Genomic DNA, 26,124 nt, shown 5'->3' on the forward strand with positions numbered 1-26,124 from the left:
CGATTCCGCTTGGCGGGGGGCGCTGGCACCCCTGCACTGCGGCAGGACCTCAGCACTGCGGCAAACAGTTGCGGTTGCGCAGCCAAAGTTGGAGGGGTGGTTAGCTGCGCATGCGCAGGTGGAACTGGTGTGATTAGCCCTGCCGCAGTGACTGGAACACAGAGTGGAGTGGTCGCCGGAGATGCCTGAAGGTCTGTTCTGAGGAGCGGCTAGCAGCGCGATGGAGCGGGCCAGGTCAGCTGTGTGGATGTCTTCCCTTAGAGACAGCCTGGGAAATACTCATTTTGGTTTGTTCAATGTTCCAAGTTTGCCGAACTTGGGAGTATTGTTGTATATACTCGGAATCCGGGCCCTAAGGTTCTTTGTTCTGGGGAACTGAATGAGGGTTTGAGGCTTGGTTGTACCTCCTCGGAAAGTGTTCTGTCCATGTCGTGTTGTGTCTTGGCTGGTATATATCACTCTAGTGTGTCCCATCAGATCCTTTCTAGAGTGGCCTTTTGTCCTTGAGATCTGAGGCCATGACTGTGGTTTGGGAGGATACATTGTGATGGCCGTGGTGTGAAAGGCAGGGGAAGATATGATGGGATAGGATCAGTGGGGAGTCCACAGTACCAAGGAGGGGACGATAAGGTAGGACATACGGTAAAAGTGACAGTGGTATGGGGGGGGCGGGGTACCAGGGTAGCTACAATGGCGGTGGTAAGGAGGGGTATTTGGGGTGAGGTGTCCACAGTGGTGGTTTTAGTAATGGTGGCCGCCATGGTGGTAGTGGGAGGGAGCTTAAGGTGGGCTGTTCATGGTGTCAGTGGTAGCGAAGGGGTCGCCATGGTGGCCATGCTGTTGGTTTGGGGGTGAGCGAGGTGGCCACTGTTTTAGTGATAATGGAGGGGATGGCAGGGTGACGAGCAAGGTGATTTTGGTGGCCATGGTGGGCGGGGGCAGCAAGTGACCGTCATGGTGGTGGTAGGGAGGGACTGTGGTGGGAAGGGACGGCAGGGGTGGCTGCCATGAGGGTGATACAAAAAGGGTGGCACATTGAAAAGGGTGACCCACCTGGGTATATTATATGTGGGGGCGGCGGAGCAGCCATGCTATTGCTGATGGGAGGGGGGCGATTGGATGGTAGTGGGGGTGGTGATGGTGGTGTATGGGAGCTTTGGCCGAGTGGCCGCCGCGGTTGTGGGAGCTTTGGCCGAGTGGCCGCCGCGGTTGTGGTAGAGTGAGCGTGGTAAGAGGGGGCATTGGGGTGGAGGCAGCGGACAGGGAATTTGGTGAAGGCCTAATGCAGCCGTGAGTGGTCCACAGCCCTCAGTTTGAGGAAAAGGGAGAACATTCAGTTTTCTCTGACCTGAGGCAGTCTTAAGTGTTTGCTGCTGCCCACCGCTCACCTGAAGGGATGGCTGAAGAAATGTTTGTTATAGACCCTCGTTTTTGTGGTTTTGGTGTAAGATTACGGATATGGTGTGCAGAGCTTGCTTTATGAATTTTGTGAGAGTCATGCAGGTTCTGGGCTGTAATACTGCAGAGGTGTCTCCTGTTTGCATTGATTTTCTGCATTCGGAGTAAGGTTTTCGAAAGTCGCTTGGGGGCTCTTAGGGGTCCAGTGCCGCGTCACAAGCATTGTGCGACTCGCCAAAGATGGCTGCCGCTGCAGATGTGCAAATCTGCGCAGGCGCGACAGGGTAGGGGGCAGCTACCCCCTCCCCAGTGCCGCAGTGGGGGGGAGGGGTAGTTTATGTAGCCTCTGCCGCGCGGCAATTTCAGCGGCATCCTCAAAGCGTGGTGCTAAGGGGAGGAGGCGGGCAAGAGTAGATAGCCACCCCCTCCGAAGTGCTGCAGTAGGGAAGGGTGCAGGATTTGGGATGCGCAGGCGCAACAGAAAACAGCGTCTCTGCCCTGCAGTGGGGCGGGCACCAGAGGAGGGGGTTTGCGCAGCCTCCGCCTGGTGGGGATGGCTGCCACCTCCCTTCACCTGTCCGCTGTAATGGCTGCTCCTTCCCTGTTGTGCTGCAGTGGGTTGAGGGAAGGACACAGAATTGTTGAGCCTGTACCTTGAGCCCCCCCCCCCCCCCCTTTCCCCATAAGGTCACTTCCAACAGGAGAGGACAATGAGGCAAAGGATTTGTATATTCTATGCCTGCGTGGACTGGCAGCCAAGCTGTGCCCCTGCCTTTCTATGGTGCTGTAGAAAGGAGAGATGGGGGCCTGGAGGGCAAGAAAGGCAAAGCCATCCTATGATCCACAGTGCTACTGGTGCAGGAGATTTTAAATCTGTTTTCTGACTTTTTAGAAAGGCCCAGCTTTTCATTTTCATAGATTCCCTAGGTTGTATTGTGAACAATCTAATTGTTGTTAATATTCAGAGGGGATTCAGTAACCCCTTAAACAACTCTCCTTCCTATAACATTTGATTTCCATTTTCCAGATTTGATCACTCTAAACCTGCATCACCTTTAAGAGTGTGTTTTATTTCTTAATCTTTGGATATTCCTTTCGTGATGTTGCTTGAATGGACAATTTCCTTAAACCGGGCATCAGGGCTTCTCCAGGGTTCTTAGGAGCTAAGAATTGTAAATTTCGTGTGCTCAAGAACAGAGGAGAGCATCAGAAGAGTAGAATGCTACGGGGGTATGAGTATTGAATTAGGGAATTGTTGCCCCCGTTTTATTTTTAAAGTGATACTTTTGATCGATCAGTTTTGAAGTTGGAGCTACTATGAAAACTTGGTGAGAAAGTACAATTAACAAAGTAACTATTCTAGTATTCTGTATTCCACCTTTTGTGGGAGGCATTTTCAAAGATATTGTTTTTCTTCGCAGGATTTTGATGGGCTTTCTTCTCTTTTCTTTTCTTTCGTTTTTTTCCCCTCATCTATCGCAAACAATATGTCTGGTTGTGCTGAGTTGGAATGTAATTAAGGAAAACGTAAATCCAGAAGCCTTGGAGAGCTTGTTGTGGAATCTTTTTGAGTAGTTTTAAAAATAGCAGAAGTCTGGAATTTTGTTGCTCATTTTTCCTACTTGTATATACATACAGCATCAAATAACTATATTTTGATTTAACTTCTGATCATTTTGGCTATTTGCAAAATGAGTGTGTATTACACCGGTCAGCCATTTTGTAGTTTTTCACTCAGGCTTAGGATCTCAATATGGCGGATCCCTTTGGAAAGACCTCTGAGGTTTCAAGGTCTCTGCTGAGCCTATTGAATATTTGGCTAAGTATGTGGGCTTTTTGAAAATCATTTTGAAAATGATCAGGCAGTGTGAACCCTTTCTGTGGTTTAAAGTGAGGAAACAGTCCAGGGATTGTTGTATTGCTATCTAGGGCAAAGTACTGTCTGGTTTGGGTTTATTTCGAGATTATTTTGTATTAACTTGGTTTGCCTAGTGCATCTGTACAGTGCTTCTTTGCTGAAATACTTTCTGTGTATGTGGTGATGCTACATCTTAATTTCTCCCCTTTACTCTAAATGTGCTCAGATTTGTTTTTGAAAAATTCCACATATAAGATGTCAAGGCCTCAAAATTAATCTCTTAATTTTTTTAATTGGAGTTTAGTTGACACAGAATGCTCTATTAGTTCCAGATGTACAACATAGTGATTCAACAACTCTATATGTTGTGCTGTGTTCACAAATGTAGTTATCATCTTTCACCATATAGTGCTGTTAATAATATGGTATTTGACTTCCTCTGACTTGTTTCACTTATCATTAACACCCTCTAGTTCCATTCATCTTGTCAAAAATGGAAAATTTTTACTTTTTATGGCTGAGTAATATTGTATGTGAATATATATGTTGCATCTTCTTTATGCATTCGTCTATGGGCAGATACTTATATGGTTGCTTTCATATCTTGGCTATTAAAAATAGTGCTGCAGTCAACGCAGGCGTACCTGTGTCTGTGTCTTTTTGAATTAGTGCTTTTGTTTTCTTTGGGTAAATACTCAGAAGTGGAACTACTGAATCATAAGCTATTTCTATTTTTATTTTATGATGAACTTATATACTGTTTCCCACCGTGATTGCACCAGTTTACATTCTCCCCAAGAATGCAATCAGTAGATTGTCTGTTTGTTTTGTTGATGTTGTCCTTTGCTGTGAAAAATCTGTTTATTTGGGTGCAAGCCCTATAGTTTAATCTTGGTTTTGTTTCCCTTGCCAGAGGAGACCCATGTAGAAAAATGTTGCTGAAGCCAGTGTCCAAGAAATTACTGCTTATGTTTTCTCTAAGGAATTTTATGGTTTCAGGTCTGACATTTAGATCTTCAATCTGTTTTGAGTTTCTTTTTGACACTGCACTCTTGTGCTCAGATATATTTAGGAAGAATCCTTGAAGTAATCAGGGCATGAGTATTGTCTCAACCTGACAGGGACAATGAAGTTTTTGATCTTCAGTTTCCATTTGGATTTTATTGCGGGTCCCCTTTATCCCTGCCTCTTTTGTGGCCCAGAGCCAGGAAGCTTGAGTAAGAGTTGTTGATGGTTAAGGTTGTCTCCTTCACTAACAAATGTTGGGTAAGGAAGTGATTTCTTTTGCCTCCTAGTTCCTGAATGCTGATGGCTTAGAATTTACTTTTTAATGATACCATGGGTTTTGTTTGAGAGGAACTGACTTTCTTTATGAGATCTGTAGACTGAGATGACCTCACATTTTCTTTTATTTTTCATTCTTGAGATCTTAGTAGTTGAATTTCTATTAAGTTTTTTTTCTTTTTTTTGGTAGGATTTAAGGCATATTAAATATTTGACAGTGTTTAGGCTACTGGGAAAAACATTGTGTGATCTGATCACTTGTAAGTAAGTTGTATGCCTAACGTGGGACTTGAACTCACAACCCCAAAATCAAGAGTCCCATACCTGCATGCTCAACCAACTGAGCCAACTAAGCACCCCATCTTTTTTCCTTTAAATGCTTATTTTCTGAAAGCTGGTTTCTATGTTGGAAATGGAGTAGGAAGATTATAAATGCAAACACATGTATGCATATTTAGAACAAACTTCTAATGTTATCAAAACACATCTGCTTATAGATGATTTTACATGTATCTTTACAAATGGGTTCAAAAAATTGAATAATTCGTATGCTGTTTCTTAAATGAACTCAGATCCTTTCATGCTGAGCAACTGGTATGAATGGGTAAAGGAGCTGAACATTTTCATTTTAAAAATTTTTTGGTAATGATGTATTCTTAATTATACTATTAGGTTAATCATAATTGTCCATGAACATAGACCTTTTTATTATATAATTTTAATATAATATTGTATTAAGTATATTTGTGAAGCCATGTTTCATCAGTAAATACTTAATTCCTTTTTGGGACTGAATGACATTCCATTGTATTGAATATACCATACCACACCATATTTTGTTTATCCATTTTTTGGTGGTTGTGCTTTGGGTTGTTTCCACTTTTTGGCTCTTATGATTAATGCTGCTAAGAACAATCACACTCAAGTTAATGTTTTCTTATTTCATTCCCTCTAGGAGTGGAGTTACTGTGTCAAATGTTAACTATATTGTTCACAATTTTAGGAAGTGCCAGAGGCTGCACAATTTCATGGTCTGACTAGCAATTTCTCCACCTCCTCCTTCACTCCTGAGGTGTGAAGTGCTGTGTTTATAGTTTGATTTGCATTTCCCTAATGACTATAGTGATACTAAGTATATTTTCTCATGCTAATGTAAATTTGTATGTCTTTGGAAAGCCGTCTGTTCTAATCTTTCACCCATTTTGAAGTGGAGTTTTGTTATTATCAAATTATATACTCTTATCATTTAAAAATCTGATGTACAGATGTGATGTTTAAATGATTTCTCTTGCTTGGTTAGAACATTAAAGTTTTTGAAGCAATAAAACACCTTGGGCTTACTAGAAAGCTATTTGATTGTATTACTTTGGTTCTAACATGAATTTTAAAATAGCAAGAGTACAGAGAATTAGCTTTGGGGCTATTTCCTTTGAATTCTGGCTTTCAAATAATTATGTTGCGTAACTTTTATAAAATGTTTTTCCTTCTATCATTTCTGATTTAACATTTTTAAATTGCAATTTTAGGAGTGGTTCCTGTAGTTTCTAACATGGAATACCAAGTGCAAGATTTCATGCTTAGATCCATTGAGCAGCCATTTTGTGAGCTGTTCTGCAAATCATAAGATGGTGGTAGCTCTACTGGTTTTACGTATTTTTTGCTTAAGCATCCCTTTTATCTCTTATTGTGCAAATCCTAGGAAAACAGCATTTGCATAGGAAGTTGCTTAAGTAGAAATTCTATATTTTCAGCTTTATGCTTTATTCTATTCTACAGGATCTATCCTAAAAAGATATTTTCAGACTAGTTTTGAAATCAACATTGCTGTTTTCTCAGGGTTATGCAGGTATGGGTAGTGAGTAGGTCAGTGTATATAAATGTATTTCAGTGAATGTAAAGTTTTAATCTGTACATGTAAAAATAAGTGGAAATACTTTATTTTTGCTTAACTGATATCATCTTCACCCCACCACACCGTGCTGTTTTCTGACATTAAAGGGCTTCTAAAGGGGAAAGTGGCTTTAGGATAGATCCTGACTGTTGGAAGGTATTCTAATATTTAAATTTTGTCTTGTTTATTTTCCCCCATTTTTATTGAGACACAATTGATGTATGTTACTACTGTACTTTTTTTTTTTTTTTTTGAGAGAGAGAATGGCGGAAGGGCTGGCAGAAAGAGGGGCAGATGTGATCCCAAGTGCTTGGGACTCTACTCTGACAGCAGAGAGCTTGATGTAGGACTCAAACTCGGGAACCATGAGATCATGACATGGGAGGAAGTCAGATGGTTAACCAACTGAGACACCCAAGCACACCACTACTGTACCTTGTTTTAATTAGATTATAAGCACTTTAAAATCGCCATCATATTAAATACAGCTCTAAATAAGCCTTTAAGTGGTTATTTTAAAGTTATTGAAGTCTATCAAATAAATTCCGCTTTCTGTTTCAGGGACCGCTTACACCTGAGACGGACCACGGAGCAGCACGTACCAGAGGTGGAAGTACAAGTCAAACGTAGAAGGACAGCCTCACTGAGCAACCAAGAGTGAGTACATTCTGGGTTGAGAACCAGTTTAGGTCATAATTATTTTTCAAATTGGAACAAAGTATAATGCAATGAGGGTGTATTGAAATGAATTTATTAATGAAAGAACCATAGGACTGTAATATAGAAAATATAGCAAAATGGTTAAATTATTCTTAAAACATGTGGTACTAATTTCTGTTCAAAAATTTAGTAAAGTGCATTTTTTATCCCATATGTGTATGTGGATTATATCTTCATTAAGTTCTACATCTTTCAACTTTGATATTTAAATCATGCCTGTTTTATTTATGTTGTTACTAAACTACTTTTTCTATGTTTGCAAAATGTTCTATGCATTTGATGGAATGCTAATTTATATTTATACTTGGCAATATTCAGATTTTTATTTTTGCTTAGTGCATTTATCCAATTAAAATTTTGAAATGCATGGGGCACCTGGGTGGCTGAGTTGGTTAAGTGTCTGACTTCCATGGTTTGTGAGTTTGAGCCTCACATCGGGCTCTGCGCTGACAGTTCAGAGCCTGGAATCTGCTCCAGATTGTCTCCCTCTCTTTCTGCCTTTTCACCATTCACACTCTGTCTCTCTCTCAAAAGTAAATAAACAATTAAAAAAAATTAAAATTTTTTGAAATGTACACATTTTTTCCTTCTCCTTAGTTAGGATATCTACATGTAGATACACTTTTAAATTTAGATTTCCAGAAGGGGGATTTTAATATAAGATATATCAACATTTTTAATGACCTGATACATACTGAGTATTTATTGGAACTTGTATTTTGTTTCTAATCTTGACAGTATCAGTGGGTGGCATTTTTGGCCCTTTCCCAAAGTTGTTTAATTTCGTTATTTTCCACAATTACAAGTAATAAAAATACATGAGTATAGTCTCTTTAAAACACATAACATTCAGGTAAAAAGTATTCACTTCAACTTACCATCGGTTGTTTCCCATTCCCTCCCTGGAGATAACCCACAGGTATGTAGATGTCTATACTTTCAGATCTTTTTCTGTTTGTTCATGTGTATGCACACATGGTAGGGAGAGGAGGAAGGCATACTTGTGATTTGTTTGCCTACATATGTAAGATTTATTGTTCTGCAATCATATATCTGGGGGGGGGGGGTCTTTGTATGTCACTGCATATAAATCAACCTTATTGTACAAATTTTAGAGGAGGGGTGGTATGATAACATAATTACATTCATAATTAGCTTACTGATATTTAGGCTGTTTGCATTTCTTTTAAAAAAATTTTAATGTTTGTATATTTTTGAGAGAGAGAGAGAGAGAGACATAGCACATGTGGGGGAGGGGCAGAGAGAGAGGGAGACAGAATCCAAAGCAGGCTACAGGCTCTGAGCTGTCAACACAGAGCTTGAAGTGGGGCTCGAACCCATGGACTTTGAGATCATGACCTGGGCACTCAAGGACTGAACCACCCAGGTGCCCCTAGGCTGTTTTGCATTTCTTAGCTATTATAAACAAAGATAAGGACAGTCAATTTGAAAGTTAATATTCATTATTATTTACATTTATTTCTCCCTCAAATGTAAGGCTTTTTTTTTTTTAAAAGCTGTTATAAAATGGCAGTAGCATTTTGTCTCCTATTTTTGTTATTTGCACATTTTACTTGTAGGAATATTGCAATATATTTTCACTTGTACATTTTAAATTATTGGTGAGGCTAATGATTTCCTCATTTTCCCTATTTTATTTATTCTACCTGACCTCATTCTTTTATTACATTTTTATTTGGGGAGTTACTTTGAAAAGAAGTATTTTATGAATGAATATTTTATATAACTTTTCCTTTATAATAGACTTTTTGCCATGTTAATTTTCTCTTATAAAGTAATGTGTTTTGTAATTGCAAAACTCTTAAAAGTGACATTTTCTTTTTTTTAACTTTTAAAAGTTTATTTGAGAGAGATTGAGATAGTGCAAGTGGGGGAGGGGCAGAGAGAAAGAGAATCCCAAGCAGGTTCCATGCTGCCTGTTCAGAGCCCGTTGAGGGGCTCAAACTCCCGAAACCATGACATCATGACCTGAGCTGAAACCAAAAGTTGGACGCTTAACCAATTTAGCCACCCAGACACCCCAAAAAGTGACATTTTCCCCAGAGTCTCTAGAAGTATTTGAGGTTGTTTAGAGATTGTGGTGGAGGTATTGGGGGGGTTTATTGAGGGAGATCTTTTGTTAGTGGTTAATGGTTCTATCATATTTGTTATATTTTGTTAGAGCCCTTATCTTATACAGGATCAGTGTGCACCAGCATAACAGGTAATCTCTTCCTCATCTTCTGTAAGCATTCCTTAGGTGTCATTTTCTTGTCTGCATCTTTGGAAACATGTTACTTTCAAAGAAGAAGTAACTTCATTTCCTGACTTCTTCTGTATATATTATATGTAAATACTAGAGAGTGCTAAAATGAAGGAGCGGAATTTTGAGTTAGGGAAAATAGTGTAATTTCCCCAGTAACCTCTCTCTGTTTTGAGAGTGTGTGATTATGGGGATGGGTAAGCAGTATGGATATTCTTTAAGCCCTGGTACATATGCTCAGGATTCTCTCAGGATTGGGATATTTGATAGTTATAGTCTGTTTATTTTAATCATAATCCATAAATATCCCACCTTTTGCCAAACTAAAAGACAGTATTCCTGAGAAATTGTGTGTACACCAGTTCTAATGGCTAATGAAGGATTGCTATTCATGTTGCATCCAAGATACAAAATGAAATTGAATAAAAACTAAAACTTTGCAGACAGAACATCCCACAGACCAACCATAACTATTAATAGAAGCTAAGTGATTTGTACTCCTGAAATTGATGGTTAGTCTTTCTTCTAATAGATCTATCAAGTAATCAGTTTTGGATTTGGGGGCTGGTGAATGTCTTTCCTGTTTATTGATGTACTGTAAATTTGAGAGAATTTGGAGATTGGGGCCGGAGAGTCTTCTGGAGAGACCATTTTCTGTACCCTTTCAGATGTTTTTCTAATTTTTTTAAATGTTTTATTTATTCTTGAGAGAAAGACAGAGCATGAATGAGGGAGGGGCACAGCGAGAGAAGGAGACACAGAATCCGAAGCAGACTCCAGGCTCTGAGCTGTCAGCACAGAGCCTGACATGGGGCTTGAACTCATGAACCATGAGATCATGACCTGAGCCGAAGTTGGACGCTCAACTGACTGAGCCACCCAGGCGCCCTTCAGATGTTTTTCTAAATTTACATTCTGCATTTCACAAAGTAAATGTTATGTGTACTGCATCTTATTTTCTCAGTTTTACCTTAATCTTCAGTTGGGTTTCAGGTTAAACCCAAAAGAGACACTCCAATAGGAGTTTAAAGAATCAAAAAAAATTTTTTTTGGTTGAAACATGTTTTAAAACCTTATTAGGTCAGGGGCTTAGTTGCCATTTGGTAATGAAAGGATTGGAAATGAGAACACCCAAATAAAGATTTAATTATTCATTGATTAGAATGGGACAGTTTAAAAGCATGGGCAATGTAATTCAGATTCTCTGGAGTTAATGTAGACTTGACACATTAAGGGTACAGTTCTCCATAAGATGACCCTCAATTGAGATACCAGCTGCAAGTCCCAAAGTTTCTAGGCCACCTGAACTTTTCAACAGCTAGATATAATTCAAGGTTTCCATTATTTTCTCAGGTTCTGTAATTTGTTAGAATGATTCACAGAACTCAAGAAAGCACTATACTTACTATTAAGTTTACAATATGGGATACAAATCAGGATAAGCCAACTGAAGAGACTTCTAGGGCAAGATCTGTAATGTCCATGTCCTTAGGATGTAATAGACTCTCAGCACATCAGTGTATAGGTCACCAACCAGGAAGCTCACCAGAACTTTGTGTGCCTTCTATAGTTTTTATTAGAGTTCTAGTATTTGAAATGATTGAATAATTGGCCATTATGATTGAAGTCCATCTCACTCTATGCCATCCCTTCCCAGGAGATCAAGCTCAAAGGCCCCACACTCTAATCACATGGTTGGTCTTTGTGCCTTGGCCAGCCCTTATCCTGAATCATCTTGTTAACATTAATTCAGGTGTGATCCAAGGGGCCCACCACGAATAATGAAGGCACACTCCTATCACTTGGTAAACTCAAGAATTTAGAGGTTACTTCTCAGAAACCATGGACAAAGGTTAACACAATTCTTTATTATACAACAGAATGTTTAAACTGTTATTTAAAAACTGGGGCACCTGGGTGGTCCAGTCAGTTGAAGCGTCCGACGTTGGCTTAGGTCATGATCTTGTGGTTCAGGAGTTCCAGCACTGCATCAGGCTCTCTGCTGACAGCTCAGAGCCTGGAGCCTGCTTCAGATTCTGTGTCTCCCTCTGTCTCTGCCCCTTTCCCACACACTCTCTATCTCAAAAATAGAAAACATTAAATTTTTTTTAAATGTTATTTAAAAACTATGGAAAATAGTGAAATACCTTTTGTGAAACCCGTTTCCAAATCTAACTGCTATGGAATAGTTATATATATACATACGTACATATACACACACATATATATATATACATACACACACATCACACACACATACTTAACAAGGGAAGACTTGCTGGTGATTACTTTTTATGCTTGTTTTGTTAGCCAGTAACACTTTGTACATTTCTTCATCATTCTTAGAATCAGATTCACAGCCTGATTACTGATCCATAGGGATAAGTTAAGGGCTTTTCTGTGGAATTCCCTTCTGACTAATAGGTAGTCAGTTTACAGTTTGAGACTCTAAAAAGCCTGGGCCCTGGTAGTTCCTTGTTTCAGGTGGTTACTCAGGAGTAAGAGAATGGATGACAGTCTTAACATCTCCTGAAAATGGCTTAGCAAATGCCTCACTCCTCTTACTGGGGGTTAAAGGATTGTTTCCAGATAGGATTGGGAAGTGAGTAATGGATATGGTACTGATGGTGTCTCCACCTTTTTAAAAAAATGTTTGTTTATTTAATTTTGAGAGACAGAGTGAGTGGGGAAGGAGCAGAGAGAAAGGGAGACAAAGAATCCCAAGTAGGTTCTATGCTGTCAGCACAGAGCCTGATGCAAGGCTCAAACTCCTGAAAAAGGCGATCATTCATTACCTGAGCCAAGGGTATACCGGTCAACTGACTAAGCTACTCAGGCACTCAAATACAGGGCTTTTAAAACCAAAAGAACTTTTTTTTTAAAATTCCTTCAATAGTATCCTACTTATCCAAAGTGGTAAGTATCCTGTTCCTTGCACATTCCTGTGTACACAGAGACTCCTGTTTCTTCTTAATAGTCTCTTCATAAGGTAATGCAATGCTCTGACCCTAATTGAGGATCTTTTTAAATGTAAGGGTCTCCACATTTTCTTTGGTATTATCCATATAAGGCAAATCTCTTTTATATTTATGTGTATTGTGCTCTTGTCATAGGTGTCAGCTCTACCCAAGGCGATCTCAGCAGCAGCAAGTACCTGTGTTGGATTTCCAGGCGGAATTGAGACAGGCATTCTTAGCAGAGACACCAAGAGGTGGTTAAAGCAGTATTGGAACATCCAGGTTAGCTGATTTCAAGTGAAAAACCAGGTTAGAGCTGATACAGTCATGGTCACTAATAAATAATGTGCTTCTAGGTCACTTTAGTTATTTGGGATATATTAAAATTTTTTCCTTAAAAATTTCATATTACAAGCAGAAAGTTAAAAAATGTAAAAGCAATAGGATCTTGACATTCTTACCTTGATATTTTACTTTCCCAGTTATATATGCTTGTTAAGTAGTTTTACTCATATCTAAATTCTATTGATTTTTCAAATTAATCTTATATGAACATACTTCATTATAAATGGCTGCTAAATATCTTGTGAATCAATGTTTTGTAATTACCTTTTGTGAGAAACTTCATCTTTTTTCCTGGTAGTTTCAATAAAGCTTCAGTGGACTGCTGAGCATAACCTATCAGATGGAATTATTTCCTCAGATATGCAGATGTGAAAATAAATTGAATCAGGACTATAACCTTAGGGTACATTTTTCTAAACTGTATTACAAAGTATTAGTCTCTTTTGCCCTGAAAATAATAGAGTGCCTGATGACGCTACACTTTTACCTGCATTGGTTGTTTTAACTACATATCATTTGTGCCTACTGAATTATAAATATACATCACATTCTTAAATAAGCTAAATAATTTCCCATGCATATTTGCTAACTATTCCTTTTTTTGTTTTCTCTTTTTTCATTTTTGTTTTCAACAGTGTAGTTGAATCAGCTGATAATGTATCAGTGTATTTGATTCAACTGACAATGTAATAAAATATTATCCATGATTTTTTCACTGTGATGTAGATTTATTTACAGTCTGTCTTTCTATGTTTTATGTGACCTTAAAATTTTAAGATTTGAATGACCCCAAGGGTTTAATACACTTTTTAGAAACTAGGAGAGAAAGGGAACTTTTGGATGAATTTTCTAGATTTTCTTTATTTCTATTTTTATGTATTACCCCACAACTCAAATTAATTAGACTTGTTTATAGCTATTATTTTGACTTTTAAAGCAAAAGAGAAAAAATGTAAATTTTCTGAGAAAAATTCTCCCCTGCTGAATCCTTTACTCAGCATTCTCCAGTAATAATAACCTGGAATTGATTGTAAGGCAGTGGAATTGATTCACGCAATAGAATCTGATCATTGTCCCCAGCTGTTCTCAGAGTAGGGCCATCTTTAAATGACTCTGAACAATTGATTTTTTTTTTTTTTTAACCAGGAATGTTTTGGCTTCTCAGTGCATTTCATATACTCTTGTAAGTTCCTAACTATAATTTTATTTATTTATTTATTTATTTATTTATTTATTTACTTACTTACTTACTTACTTACTTATTTACTTACTTGCTTGCTTACTTACTTACTTACTTACCTTACTTACATGAGGCTTGAACTTACCTCAAGATCAAGAGTCACATGCTCTATTGATTGAGCCAGCCAGGTACCCCTATTATTTAAATCCTACATTATAATCTATCTGCAAGTACAATTTTCTGATGTTATGTTTTATTCTAGTCCCAAGTGCTAGTTAAACAGCACTCATTTACTAGGATTATTCTACAGCAGGGATTGTTAAAGTATCTGACCCACTCACTGTCTGTTTTTATAAAAAAAAAAAAAATATTGGCACACAACCAAGTAATCGTATTTATGTATGGTCGGTGGCTGTATTTGGAATTACAGCAACAGACTAGAATAGTTGTAACAGATTAAATGGTAGGCAACGCCTAAAATTAATCCTCTTCCTTAAAGTTGACTGGCATCTTAGAGAACCACATTCAAAGATGAAAATACCAGGTTGGGACAATGGATGAGTGGTGATACTATAGAATGTTGTAAAGAAAAAGGGGTTATAGGAAAGAGTGTATATAAATGAAGTAAACATTACAAGGTAGAGAATCAGATGAATTTCTGGGCTGAAGGTCAAATCTAACAATTAGTCTAAGAATAATTGTAGATGGGTAGGTTTTTAAAGATATTTTAACAATTGATATGCTTCATTTTTTCCTATAAAAATCTAAAGCATCCAAGTGATAGCCAAGAAAAATGTGAAAGTAAACCAAAGATTTTTAAACCTACCATAAGGTTGAATTTTCTTTAATTTTTCCCGTTTTCTTTTTTTAGTTGGAATCATGCTTTTAACAAACTTATTTTGTATTTATTCCACTTAAATGTATATCATTAATGTTTTCTCATTTTATTAGTGCTCATAATTATCATTTGTTATGAATAAATGACAGTTCATTCATTATTTACTTTTCCCTTGTACTTGTTTTTTTTTCCTAGTTTTACTATGCTGTTATAAACATTAGTTCTATATTTTAAAGATATATTTGGTATGTTAAATTTATTAGCATAAGAGTCTAGGGTAAGGACTGCAGGGTATAAATATTAGTATGACTCTTAAATGTTTTGTTCCATTGCTGACAGCATCATAAGCATTGTTGATTGCCATTTAGAACAATTACTACTAGTGCTAGTTTCTCAGTACCATCTGTGGTGCCTTTTTTTTCTTTGATAAATAGTTCCAAAAAAGGAAAATTGTGTGTGCGCGTGCGTGTGTGTTGTGTGTGTGGGGTTTAAACTGGCATTGCTTTCTGGATGAATATTGTCCATTTGTTTGTGTTACCTCCTTTTACTTGTTAAGCTTTTTTGTACGTTTTTCTGTGAAGGGTGTGCTATTTTACCAGATTTGAATGAGCACTAATGCATTACCATCATTATATGATTTCTGATTTGCTTTATGTGACTTGGCTAGGTTTGACCATCCTTCTTTTTTAATGTTTATTTATTTTTGAGAGACCGTGCACAGGTGGGGGAGGAACAGAGAGAGAGGGAGACACAGAATCCAAAGCAGGCTCCATGCTCTGAGCTGTCAGCACAGAACCCGATGTGGGGCTCAAACCCACGAACTGTGAGATCATGACCTGAGCTGAAGTCTGACACTTAGCAGACTGAGCCACCCAGGTGCCCCAACCATCTTATCTTTTCACTTTTTTTTTTTTTTTTAAGTTTTGTCATTAGAAAAGTTCCCAAAAGTTTAAGAACTTCTGTGGAAAATCTTACAATGTTTGAGTCAGGGACTTGGGCCATTTATTTGCTTATGTGCCTTTTGATGTAAGGAGATTTATCATAACTGCCAATTCATCAGTGCATTATGATTTTGCTACTCTTTTCCTTTTCATGAGGCATTTTGCTGTCATTTGTTGTGAAGATATATTTGATCAATCTCCAAAGTAATATATCATTTTCCTGTTACAAGGGTTCATGATTATAGTGTACTAAATTTAGGGATAAGAGATAACTGTTTCTAATTTCAGGTCCTATTCATTAGGGGAAGTCTGTCTTAACCACTCTAGTCAACCCCTTTTCTGAGTTGTGAGTAATATGTATGTATATCCCTTATTTTATACAAAATATTTTGTATCATATTACATGTCTCATATCCCCAGTTCTCTAGGTCTCCAGTTCTTTTTTTTTTTTTTTTAAGAATTTTTTGAGAAATCAGTATTTATTTTTTGTTTTAGTGTTTATTTTTGAGAGTGAGCACGTACAGATGAGCTGGGGAGGGGCAGAGAGAGGAGGAGACAGAGGATCTAAAGCAGGCTCTGTGCTGACAGCAGAGAACCCGATTCAGGGCTCAAACTCACAAACTGTAAGACGTGACCTGAGCCAAAGTAAGATGCCTGACCGAGTGGACCACCCATGTACCCCTCCAATTCCTTAGTCTGTAACTCATATGTCGAGGTGAATTTTTATACTTGATAACTGGTTAACAACATTTAGTAGTTGTGGAAGGGATTTAGAAACTCAGACAGGGTAGATGAAGGACAGAAGCAGGACTGACTGGCTTTCCCTTTTTATTCTTCTGCTATACAATTGTTTAAATTTATTGGTTTCTTACAGCTAAACTGTGAATTAGGTCTGATAGTTGTGTGTTCACTGAAATGTCAGGTGGGACAGAACATTTCAAACTGAGGCTGATGAGAAAATCCGTATTTTCAAATCTTTTTGGCATCTGAAGGTAAAAAGTTTTGTTTTGAATTTTAAATTTTTGCTGGAGAGGTGTCACCTTAAATGCACACTTGATGCTGGTTTCCATTGCATTAATCCTTGTAAGATACCTTTCTGTGATTACATTTTTTTCCCTTAAATGAAATCTTGAAATCTAGCCCTACCATCTTTTAATTTTCTAATAATCACTGTCTTGTGGCTAAGTATTTGGTAGCATATCTCCATTGTTGATGGTAAAAAGGGTATGCTCCAGTAATAGTGTCTTATTGAGTGGTTAGCTTTTTTTTTTGTTTTGTTTTGTTTTGTTTTTTTGCAGTAACGGTGATATAAAAAGCAGTGTTACAAACTTTCCACGTTATTGAAAGATCCTGACATTTTGCATTTTAACCAGCTTTACTAATGTATAATGTATATACCATAAAAAATCACCGAAATTTTTGTAAATTTACTGACTTCAGCCATTGCCAGGAACTCTGAGAACTTTCCATTTTCAAAGTAAGGTCCCTTATGCTCATTTACATACATTCCCTGTTTCTACCCCCAACTTCAGGTTACCACTTATTTATTTTCTGTTGCTGTGAATTTTTTTGTTTCTATTTTTTTTCTGTTTTTGTAGATGATTTACTTTCTGTTACTATGGATTGCTGAAGATTTTAAATCTTAGTAGATATAAAAAATGAAAATAGCTAATGACTAGAGGTAAAAAATATGTAAGTATTCTTGAATTTAGACTCTGATTTATAGATAATCCTGTCAGAATTCAGAACATCTATATTATAGACCTTAAACTACTCCTGTGAGTTTGGGTTACAAACTACATTGATTTGGGGAGAGGAGGGCATGCCAGTCTGCTGATTTGAACAGATCTTTTGAGATCATTACATGTCAGTTTTATGCAAAACATTAAGTCATATACAATGTTGGATGCTGTAAAAGGGGGTATCCTTGATGTCATTGTATCTTTGAAGACCTACACTGGGTAGATGGGGAAAAGAGACAAGTTTATAGATATTATAGTCACTTATGGTAAATGTTGGAGAAGTATGGACAGTGTTAAGGACAGTATAGGCAGAAAGTCTTTAAGAAAAAAAATGCACAAAAAGCGCATGATAGTTTGCATTTGGAGAACAAAGGTTAGGAGATATTCTAATACTAGGAATTTATTTTTTTAGAAAATCTGATACTCCAAAATTCTCATAATGTACTTAACTGCCATCAAATTTTTGTAAATATAGGGAAACCTCTTTTCTACATCTTACCTATTCTTACTGAACTCTTTCTTTCATACCATTCTGTTCTCTTTTGATCGAGTGTCATATAGTTCCACATGGAAAACTGTCCTCAAAACATTTCTTTTACCTTATTGTTTTGATGTTATGGTTCATAGCCACTATTTTGATGATTTTATTTTCACATCCTAAAATACAGGATTCATAATTTACTGAATCAGTATACTTAGCTGTTTGCAAAATGTCTCCATGGAAGACAGAGGACAAGTTTACTGAAAATGTTTGTATTATTAAAAATAAAATTACATCAGATTTTGTTTATGATACTAGGCTACTTTTTTGCATAAAACCAAATTCCCATTCAAGAGTAATGTAATTTGTGTGTTTGCTTTCTAAATAAGTATAATTAGTAGTTTGAGATTTTTTTTTCTAGTTTTGATTTGTTTGCCATACTCAGAGGAATTTCCTTAGTATGTTGGGAAAAATGATAACACTGTTATAATCATGTTCTTTTGATTGCTAAGAAAATTACCTATATATCCGTATAAGCAAGTAATCAGTTGTTTTATGCTCCATTTTAACATAGGACGTCATAAGCAGGTACATGATAATGCAGTTGGTTCTTGGTAAAAAAATTATTTAGAATTACTTTGAAGAGGTTTTGGCAGGGTCAAGGAGGGAGATTTTGAGGTTGAAAACCTTTTGGTGGCTTCGCTAAGAACAAAATTTTAACTAATTCAGGAGAATAATTCAGATGGCTATGAAGCTTAGGGATATATCAAAATGTTGAAGTTGAGATGATGGGTTAACTTAGGACCAGAGAATGAAGCACCACCTAAAGTAAGGATGAAAAAAAAACACTACATTTTTGGAATGGAAAATTAAAGTGATTTTTGAGACATTTAAAAATGTCTGCATAATATAAAAATTTAATAAACACTGTCAATTTTAAGTGTGTAAAATGTGGAAGTTAAGGTGAAGGAATAGTGAAATTTGGTGTTCATGTGGTGGGTATGGAACATGGGAGGTGTTTTTAAATATGTCTGTTATGGTGATTTTCATGCAAAATTGTCTGCCTGTTTTTAAACATGGTAGATTGCAGTGCAGCTAGATCATGCTTTCCTCTGCAGGCTCCGTCTACTGTTTGAAGCTTCTGCCCCAAGCTTGCATTGTTTGTAGGAGAACCTGCGTCATACCTTTATCTGTAGCCTTCCCTTAGGTATTAAGAATCCTGAAACCTTTCTTCGGACATTGGATTTGGTGGAACAGCAACCATGGTAAGATGTATATTAAGGCAGAAGGGTGAAAAGCTACTGGAAGGGCCTAACATAATAGTTTACCAGAGTGTGGGGTGTCTTTGTGTTCTTGATGTTAGAAACAAGAAATCAGTCTTTAGAGATGGCATCTCATTGTGTGGAATATCAACTGAAGAAGAGCTATGTCCCTTTTCCTATTTTAGTGATAAAATGATTTGGAAAACATCTTTTTTTTTTTTTTTAGTTTATATATTTGTTTTGAGAGAGAGAGAGAGAGAGAGCAAGCAAGCGAGAGGGCCAGGCAGAGAGGGAGAGAGCATCCCAAACAGGCTCTGTACCGTCAGTGCAGAGCCCTACACAGGACTTGAACCCACAGACTGAGATCATCACCTGAGCTGAAGTTGTCCCTAAGCCACCCAGGCACCCTGGTTTGGAAAACATCTTAAGAGGGATCTTATATGTGAGAAAATACAGAAGAGAGTTTTGGTCATGATTTACATGATTTACAATAATAATGGACCATCCTGAAGATGGAGGACCCTTACTTAGGTTATAGTAGACATAAAATGGAGGGGGGGCACCTGGGTAGCTCAGTTGATAAAGCGACTGCCTGCGGCTCAGTTCATGATCTCGCAGTTTGTGAGTTCGAGCCCCGTGTCGGGCTTTGTTCTGACAGCTCAGAACCTGGAGCCTGCTTCGGATTCTGTGTCTCCCCTCTCTGTACCCTTCCCCTGCTCATGCTCTGTGTCTCTCCATCTCTCAATAATAAATAAACATTATTTTTTTTTAAATAAAGAAAAGAAAATGGAGGGATTTAGGACATTAGGCTTAGGTAAATACACACACACAATTAGTCTGTCAAGAGATACAGCATCCTAATCAGGTTTGTGGTTCTATTAAAGTTTAGATAATTGAGAGCATGTATTCTGTTAAAGTTTAGATAGTTGAGAACATGTATTCTCAACAGGAAGGACATTCCAAGGCAGCAAGAGTTGATTTTGAGAAGTGGAAAGAATATTTGATTTTACAATGGCTTGTGGTGTTCCAAAGGACCACAGGATATAAATAGAGATACAATATTATCAACATTTTAAAATTTCAGTGGAGTGGGTGATTTAGGATAAAATTTGTAAAATTTTAGGGAGAGAAAGAGCACATGTGTGCCCACAAGTGAGGGAGAGGCAGAGAGAATCTTTTTTTTTTTTTAAGGTGTAAGAATTAGTGGCCTATTTTTTATTTATTGTTTATTTATTGAGAGAAGAGGGGGAGGGACAGAGCGAGAGAGAGAATCCCAAGCAAGCTCTGCTTAATCAGTGCAGAGCCCAGTGTGGGTCTCGGTGTCAAACTCACATACCGTGAGATCATAATCTGAGCAGAAATCTGGAGTCGGACACTTAACCAACTGAGCCACCCAGGTGCTCAGAGAGAGAGAGAGAGAATCTTTTTTTTTTTAAGTTTTTATTTATTTTGAGAGAGAGAGTGCGAGCAAGTGGGGGACGGGAAGAGAGAGGGAGAGGGCGAGAATGCCAAGCAGGCTTCTCACTGACAATGCTAGGCTTGAACTCCCAAACCATGAGATCATGACATGAACTGAAGTCAGATACTTAACTGACTGAGTCACCCAGCTGCCCCATGATAAAAATATTTTTAAAAAGTGCCTTAGTAGGGTAAATGAAACCAAAACAAGTTTGAGAAACATTGATCCAAGTTCTGAGTAGGAGGAGATACAGGGTTTGATATAACTAGGACAGAGGCCTTTGGGGAACTAAATAGTGGTTTCTATTTGCATTGGGTTGATGGGAGTTGGAAAGTTTTTTTGATGGAGGTAGCAATTCCCCACTGTTTGGATAGATATCTAGGGGAAAAGAAATAGTCCACAGGGTCAAGTGTTCTGAAGGAGGGTGGAATTTGGGATTAGAATTGGGAAAGGAGAGGAATCAGAATACTAAAAGGAAACTAGATTTGTGAATCTGATGAGGAAGAAATAGGATGATGGGAAACTGCATAGTCATTCTGAGAAGTAGAGGATTCCACAGAGTAGAGTTGACCTGGGTCTAAATTTGGTCCAGTATCTTGACTGTGAAGGTATTTTTGGAGAAAACATGGGAGGGAAAAGGTGTTAAGGAAACAAAGTTTGGATTGATATAGGAGTGGGGAAGAAATGGTGGGGAGGGTTATAAAGTAATTGCAGACAGCTTTTCTTACTCATTTCAGACTGTGGGAAAGAGCAGCAAGATGCTGCAACACATTGACTATAGAATGCGATGTATCCTGCAAGATGGCCGAATCTTCATTGGCACCTTTAAGGCTTTTGACAAGCATATGAACTTGATCCTCTGTGATTGTGATGAATTCAGAAAGATCAAGTAAGACCACTTTGGGTTTGGATAATGGGATATTGAGGGAGAGGATAATCGGAGTAAGGGATTATAGAGGGTAACTGAAGGAGGTAGGGTTAGTCTGTTGTCTAACCTCTTGGCCTAGAAGATCAGTCTCCCAGTCTTTTTTTTTTTAATGTTTATTTTTGAGAGAGAAAGACAGAGGATGAGCAGGGAAGGGGCAGAGAGAGAGACACAAAATCTGACGCAGGGTCTAGGCTCTGAACTGTCAACACAGAGCCCGATGCAGGGCTTGAACGCATGAACCACGAAATCACGATGTGAGCCAAAGTTGGATGCATAACTGAGTGAGCACCCAGGTGCCCCTACAGTCTCCCAGTCTTGAAGTCATTGTATTTACACTACTGTTTTAAGTTTGCAAACACAGTTATGAACTGAACTTAGAATAGAAGCGTACTGTATGAGCAGAGTATCAAGTTATATTTATTTAAAAAGTTAATAAATCTTATTAAGTTCTGTAGCATTCCTTTGGACTGAAGGGATCTTATGAATAACAATTTACTCTTCATGGTTGAGGAGTTATGATATGATTAGAATACTCTAGGCCAGATTTAACATTTGTTCAGCCAGCCTCTTTGCATGCACCTTGTTTTGTCAAAATCGTTATGTTCAGTGTTGACGTGGTGTCAATTCTTAACTCTCTTTACTTCTATTATATTTTTGATTTGCCCATTTAATTTCTTCAGGAATATCCTGTGTGCTTGTACCTTACCACATTAGGCTTTCCTCTTTGTACCTGTGACTAGGGAGCTTCCTTTCATAGAGCACTGTTGACCCTCTGCAATAAGATCACAAGAATTTGTGGATCTTAGTGGCATCCTATTTCCATTCAGTTGACTTTTCATTCAGAGTATTTGAGTTGGTATTTGTAATATCTCTGGACACTCAAGATGGCTTTGTTTTTTATCATGGGGCAGAACTTACAAGGTATCACTCTTGACTCTTGGCTTGATTTAATTTATTGCCACAGTCTATGATATACTATTCAGAATTTTAATTTGCCCACTTCACTTAGGTTTTATTAAAAATGAAGAAAAAGGTAGGTGATGCACACCTTCACCTGCCTGCTGTAGTCTGTTCCTGTCAGGCAAATTTGAATAGAATTCATAACATATGCTTTATCTTTCCCTTTTCATGTATTCTCAGTCTCCTTCCTGTGCAACAAGTAGGGTTATATCAGAAATTCTAAGATGGTGAATGTTTCAGTGTTATTTTTTTGTTTGTTTAAATAATCTAAAATAAACCCTTATGACATTGATAAATACTGAAGGCATTTGATGAGAACTTTAGCCATATTAATTTCTCTGTTTAACATCTTTCACTAAGTTATGGGGATAATTTCACATGGATAATGCTTTAAATTGTGCATTTTTCTCTGTGATAGTACTCACAATTTTTGAATGATATTGTGTCAGTAGCTTTTAAGTATGTAGATTTTTGCTTCTGACCGTTGTGACTTTGTACAGAGTTTTGTTTTTTTTTTAATTTTTAAGATTTCCCATGGTTATATAAGTGATATAAAGGCCAGGAATACAACAGTGTCTCTAATTCAAAGCCTGTTTTTTCTTTATCATTTGGTATAACCTCATTGTTCGTGTTCCCATTTTAGTTGTCTGTCACCCAGATTTACTTAGTTGAAAATGATTTAAAAAACATACTTCCCATCTTAACATGAAAACACATTTTTGAAAGTTTTAGCCATATCATTTTCATCTGAGTTTCATGAAGAAGAAATTAGTTTTGCTGTAGTATAACATTGAGGGAACATTCTGTAAATTTTTAATAGGAAAAGGGCTTTAACATTTACCCTTATGTCAGTGAGTCTAGTGTTTTGTTTTTGCCTTTGTTTTGTCATAACTTAGTAATAGCATGAATATATTGCCATCAATTATTGTCATGTGTATGTGTTATTAAGGTGAAATGTAAATATTTTAGTGAGTGATCCCTAACTTACCTTACTAAAATTTGTTTCTGCTCTATAGGCCAAAGAATGCGAAGCAGCCAGAACGTGAAGAAAAGCGGGTTTTGGGTCTGGTGTTACTACGTGGGGAGAACTTGGTCTCCATGACAGTGGAAGGACCACCCCCAAAAGATGTAAGGAGTACATAGGGCAGGACAGAACATTAGTGTGGAAGGACATTACATTATTTGAGATGATGTTAAATCAAGGTACAACGAGGCACAATAAATAGTATACACTTGTTAAATAAAATGTGCCTAGCACTTAATGTCAGTTCTTACTTGTCTATATTTCGAGATTAAGGACTTTCTAAAGAGTTATTCTGTGGGTTGGGTACTACCTAGATAAGGTTAGAAGTGTCTTATTTGTATTCACAGTTTGACAGATGTACATTTAATCTGCTGAATGCCTCCATGGTACACTTGTCTATTGCTGTGAATATAGAACTAATATAAGCTGGGTGGTAGGAAAAATGGTGGAAAGCAGTGATCTTTTAGGAATAAGATTATTGATAACTTTGGTAAATCATTTGATTTCAAACTAATTTTTCTTGTTTCAGACTGGCATTGCTCGGGTACCTCTTGCTGGAGCTGCAGGGGGTCCTGGGGTTGGCAGGGCAGCTGGCAGAGGAGTGCCAGCTGGTGTTCCAATTCCCCAGGCTCCTGCTGGATTAGCAGGCCCTGTCCGAGGGGTTGGGGGGCCATCCCAACAGGTGAGGAACTAGGAGGTTTTATATTATTGAGAGAAAGTGCCCAGAGGCAGAGTAGATTTAAAAGCCTGAGTGCACATCTTATGCTATGTAAGCAGCATATGCTATAGAGAGTGATGAAAGACAAATATACATTAGGAGGGGAAAAGATTAAAGAAAGCCACCTTGATAAGAGTTACTTACCAGTATTGGTAAGTAAAGAGAAATATGGCTGGGTAAACCAGAGTTGAGAAAATGTAAGAGGACTTAGTAGATTAAAATAGGGCATGTTGGGTTTAAAGGAGGATGTGTTAGTGCCAAGATTTTTTTAATGAAAATAATGGAAGAAGTAAAAAAAACCCAACTATTATTTCATATTTAATAAGCTGTGGTATTCACCATTTATTTTGTATGTGAATAATGAGAGGATGCGCCTTACCTTTACTATATCTGACCATGCCTCCTCAGGTAATGACTCCACAGGGAAGAGGCACTGTAGCAGCAGCTGCAGTTGCTGCTACTGCCAGCATTGCTGGAGCCCCAACTCAGTACCCACCAGGACGGGGGACCCCACCCACTCCTGTGGGCCGAGCAACACCACCTCCAGGTAAGGAATCCTAAGGAAGTAAGAGAATTTGGTTCTCAGATATATATAGGTGTTTTGTGAAAACATTGTATCATCTTGAGGAAGTGATAACTAAAAATACCATAAGAAGATACTGAACAAAGAACCAGCCCTTTAAGTACCTCACTAGTTGCTTGGAGTATATTTCCTACTTTTAAACAATACTTTTTAATGAAAAGCTGTGGACTCTTGTGTTGAGGATGGCTTATGTGGTAATGGTCCAGGAGAAATTCTTCAACTCTCTGCTTAATATTTAGGCCCATTTCTTTAAATACTATTTTGTGTTTTATTCTGTGTTATTTGCTGAGTTCATTTATGAGGCCTTTATTTCTGCCATTTTTCTTTTCTAGGCATTATGGCTCCTCCACCTGGTATGAGACCACCCATGGGCCCACCAATTGGGCTTCCCCCTGCTCGAGGGACGCCAATAGGCATGCCCCCTCCAGGAATGAGACCCCCACCACCAGGAATTAGAGGTGAGTGGTTATACTTCTGCACAGTGGTGCCAGCCGGGCCCTTGAATATTTATATGATGTTTTTCTAATGGTCCCATGGAACTTTGCTTTTTTTTTTTCCAGGTCCACCTCCCCCCGGAATGCGTCCACCAAGACCCTAGGATACTATTGATCCTTCTTAAGTCACTTTTTTCCCTGCAATGTCTCTTGTGAAACTGTGTAGAGTGTTTGTGAGCTTTTGTTCCCTCTTTGCTGCATTAATATTAGCTAATAAAATGCACAGAGCAATTAAACTGCAAGGTACTGCTGTATGTTGTACATTTTTTTTTGCCTGTTGACTTTGTTGAGGTCAGAATGAAGACTGGGATTTTTCTGGTCTTAAAATTATTATGGATGAGGTGAATTCTGTTAAGCAATGCATTTAAATAATTTTCTCTTTAATTCTTAAGATAAAATGGTTGTGATACCTGATTAAGCTTCCCAGATTTCACTTTGTGCATTGACTGATACCTGTCAGTAACCTTGACACAAGAAAACTCTTGACCGGGGTTTAAGTGACTGGGCTAAGACTTACACATGGCCTCCTCCACTTTAATGTGCCATACATACCTGAAGGGAAGAAGGGATGGAATTAAAGGCCTTGTAAGGCCACCTATGGAAGGAAACTGTGGTACTAAATCAGACTTTGTTCATTAAATCAAAGGATTTGGATTGGAGATACTACTTTTCTTGGAAGTTTACCTCAGTTGATCAGCTTTTGTAGTGTTTTTGTGCTTTGCGTGATCAGAGTAGGTGATGTGATTCTGGAATAATCATCACAACTTACCAGTAAGTATTTACTTACACATTGTTAAA

The 26,124-nt window shown here is 37.9% G+C and overlaps 2 protein-coding genes across 5 annotated transcripts; both read left to right on the forward strand.

The window, feature by feature from the left end:
- The first annotated feature begins 100 nt into the window (after nt 1-100).
- Nucleotides 101-16,707, forward strand: SNURF (SNRPN upstream open reading frame). 3 transcript variants are annotated; one of them, XR_009605801.2, is made up of 5 exons: nt 101-234; nt 6,993-7,088; nt 12,528-12,680; nt 13,863-13,899; nt 16,550-16,707. XR_009605801.2 is itself a non-coding variant. In XM_060617895.2 (3 exons), the coding sequence occupies exons 1-3, from the start codon at nt 221-223 to the stop codon at nt 12,631-12,633; spliced, it is 216 nt and encodes a 71-aa protein (XP_060473878.1). In that variant the 5' UTR covers nt 101-220; the 3' UTR covers nt 12,634-13,431. The 3 variants fall into 3 exon arrangements, 1 of the variants encoding a protein (XP_060473878.1); XR_009605802.2 differs by having other exon boundaries at nt 12,528-12,653; XM_060617895.2 differs by lacking the exons at nt 13,863-13,899; nt 16,550-16,707 and having other exon boundaries at nt 12,528-13,431.
- SNRPN (small nuclear ribonucleoprotein polypeptide N) lies at nt 13,857-25,568 on the forward strand. Of its 2 annotated transcripts, none has more exons than XM_060617893.2 (8): nt 13,857-13,899; nt 19,017-19,163; nt 21,357-21,508; nt 23,524-23,635; nt 24,061-24,213; nt 24,658-24,796; nt 25,165-25,290; nt 25,393-25,568. In XM_060617893.2, exons 2-8 carry the CDS (start codon nt 19,161-19,163, stop codon nt 25,428-25,430), a joined length of 723 nt encoding a protein of 240 aa, XP_060473876.1. In that variant the 5' UTR covers nt 13,857-13,899; nt 19,017-19,160; the 3' UTR covers nt 25,431-25,568. The 2 variants fall into 2 exon arrangements, with proteins under 2 accessions (XP_060473876.1, XP_060473877.1); XM_060617894.2 differs by lacking the exon at nt 13,857-13,899 and adding an exon at nt 17,343-17,367.
- The last annotated feature ends 556 nt before the right edge of the window (nt 25,569-26,124 follow it).

The sequence above is a fragment of the Panthera onca genome, chromosome B3, assembly GCF_046562875.1.
Source record: "Panthera onca isolate mPanOnc1 chromosome B3, mPanOnc1 haplotype 2, whole genome shotgun sequence".
Classification (NCBI taxonomy): domain Eukaryota; kingdom Metazoa; phylum Chordata; class Mammalia; order Carnivora; family Felidae; genus Panthera; species Panthera onca.

Excerpts from the sequence above, each read along its gene's own strand:
- SNURF (XM_060617895.2), top strand. Across the intron at positions 7,089-12,527 it reads GCCTCACTGAGCAACCAAGA|GTGTCAGCTCTACCCAAGGC; the intron begins GTGAGTACATTC and ends CTCTTGTCATAG.
- SNRPN (XM_060617893.2), top strand. Across the intron at positions 24,214-24,657 it reads TTGGGGGGCCATCCCAACAG|GTAATGACTCCACAGGGAAG; the intron begins GTGAGGAACTAG and ends ATGCCTCCTCAG. Across the intron at positions 24,797-25,164 it reads CCGAGCAACACCACCTCCAG|GCATTATGGCTCCTCCACCT; the intron begins GTAAGGAATCCT and ends TTTCTTTTCTAG.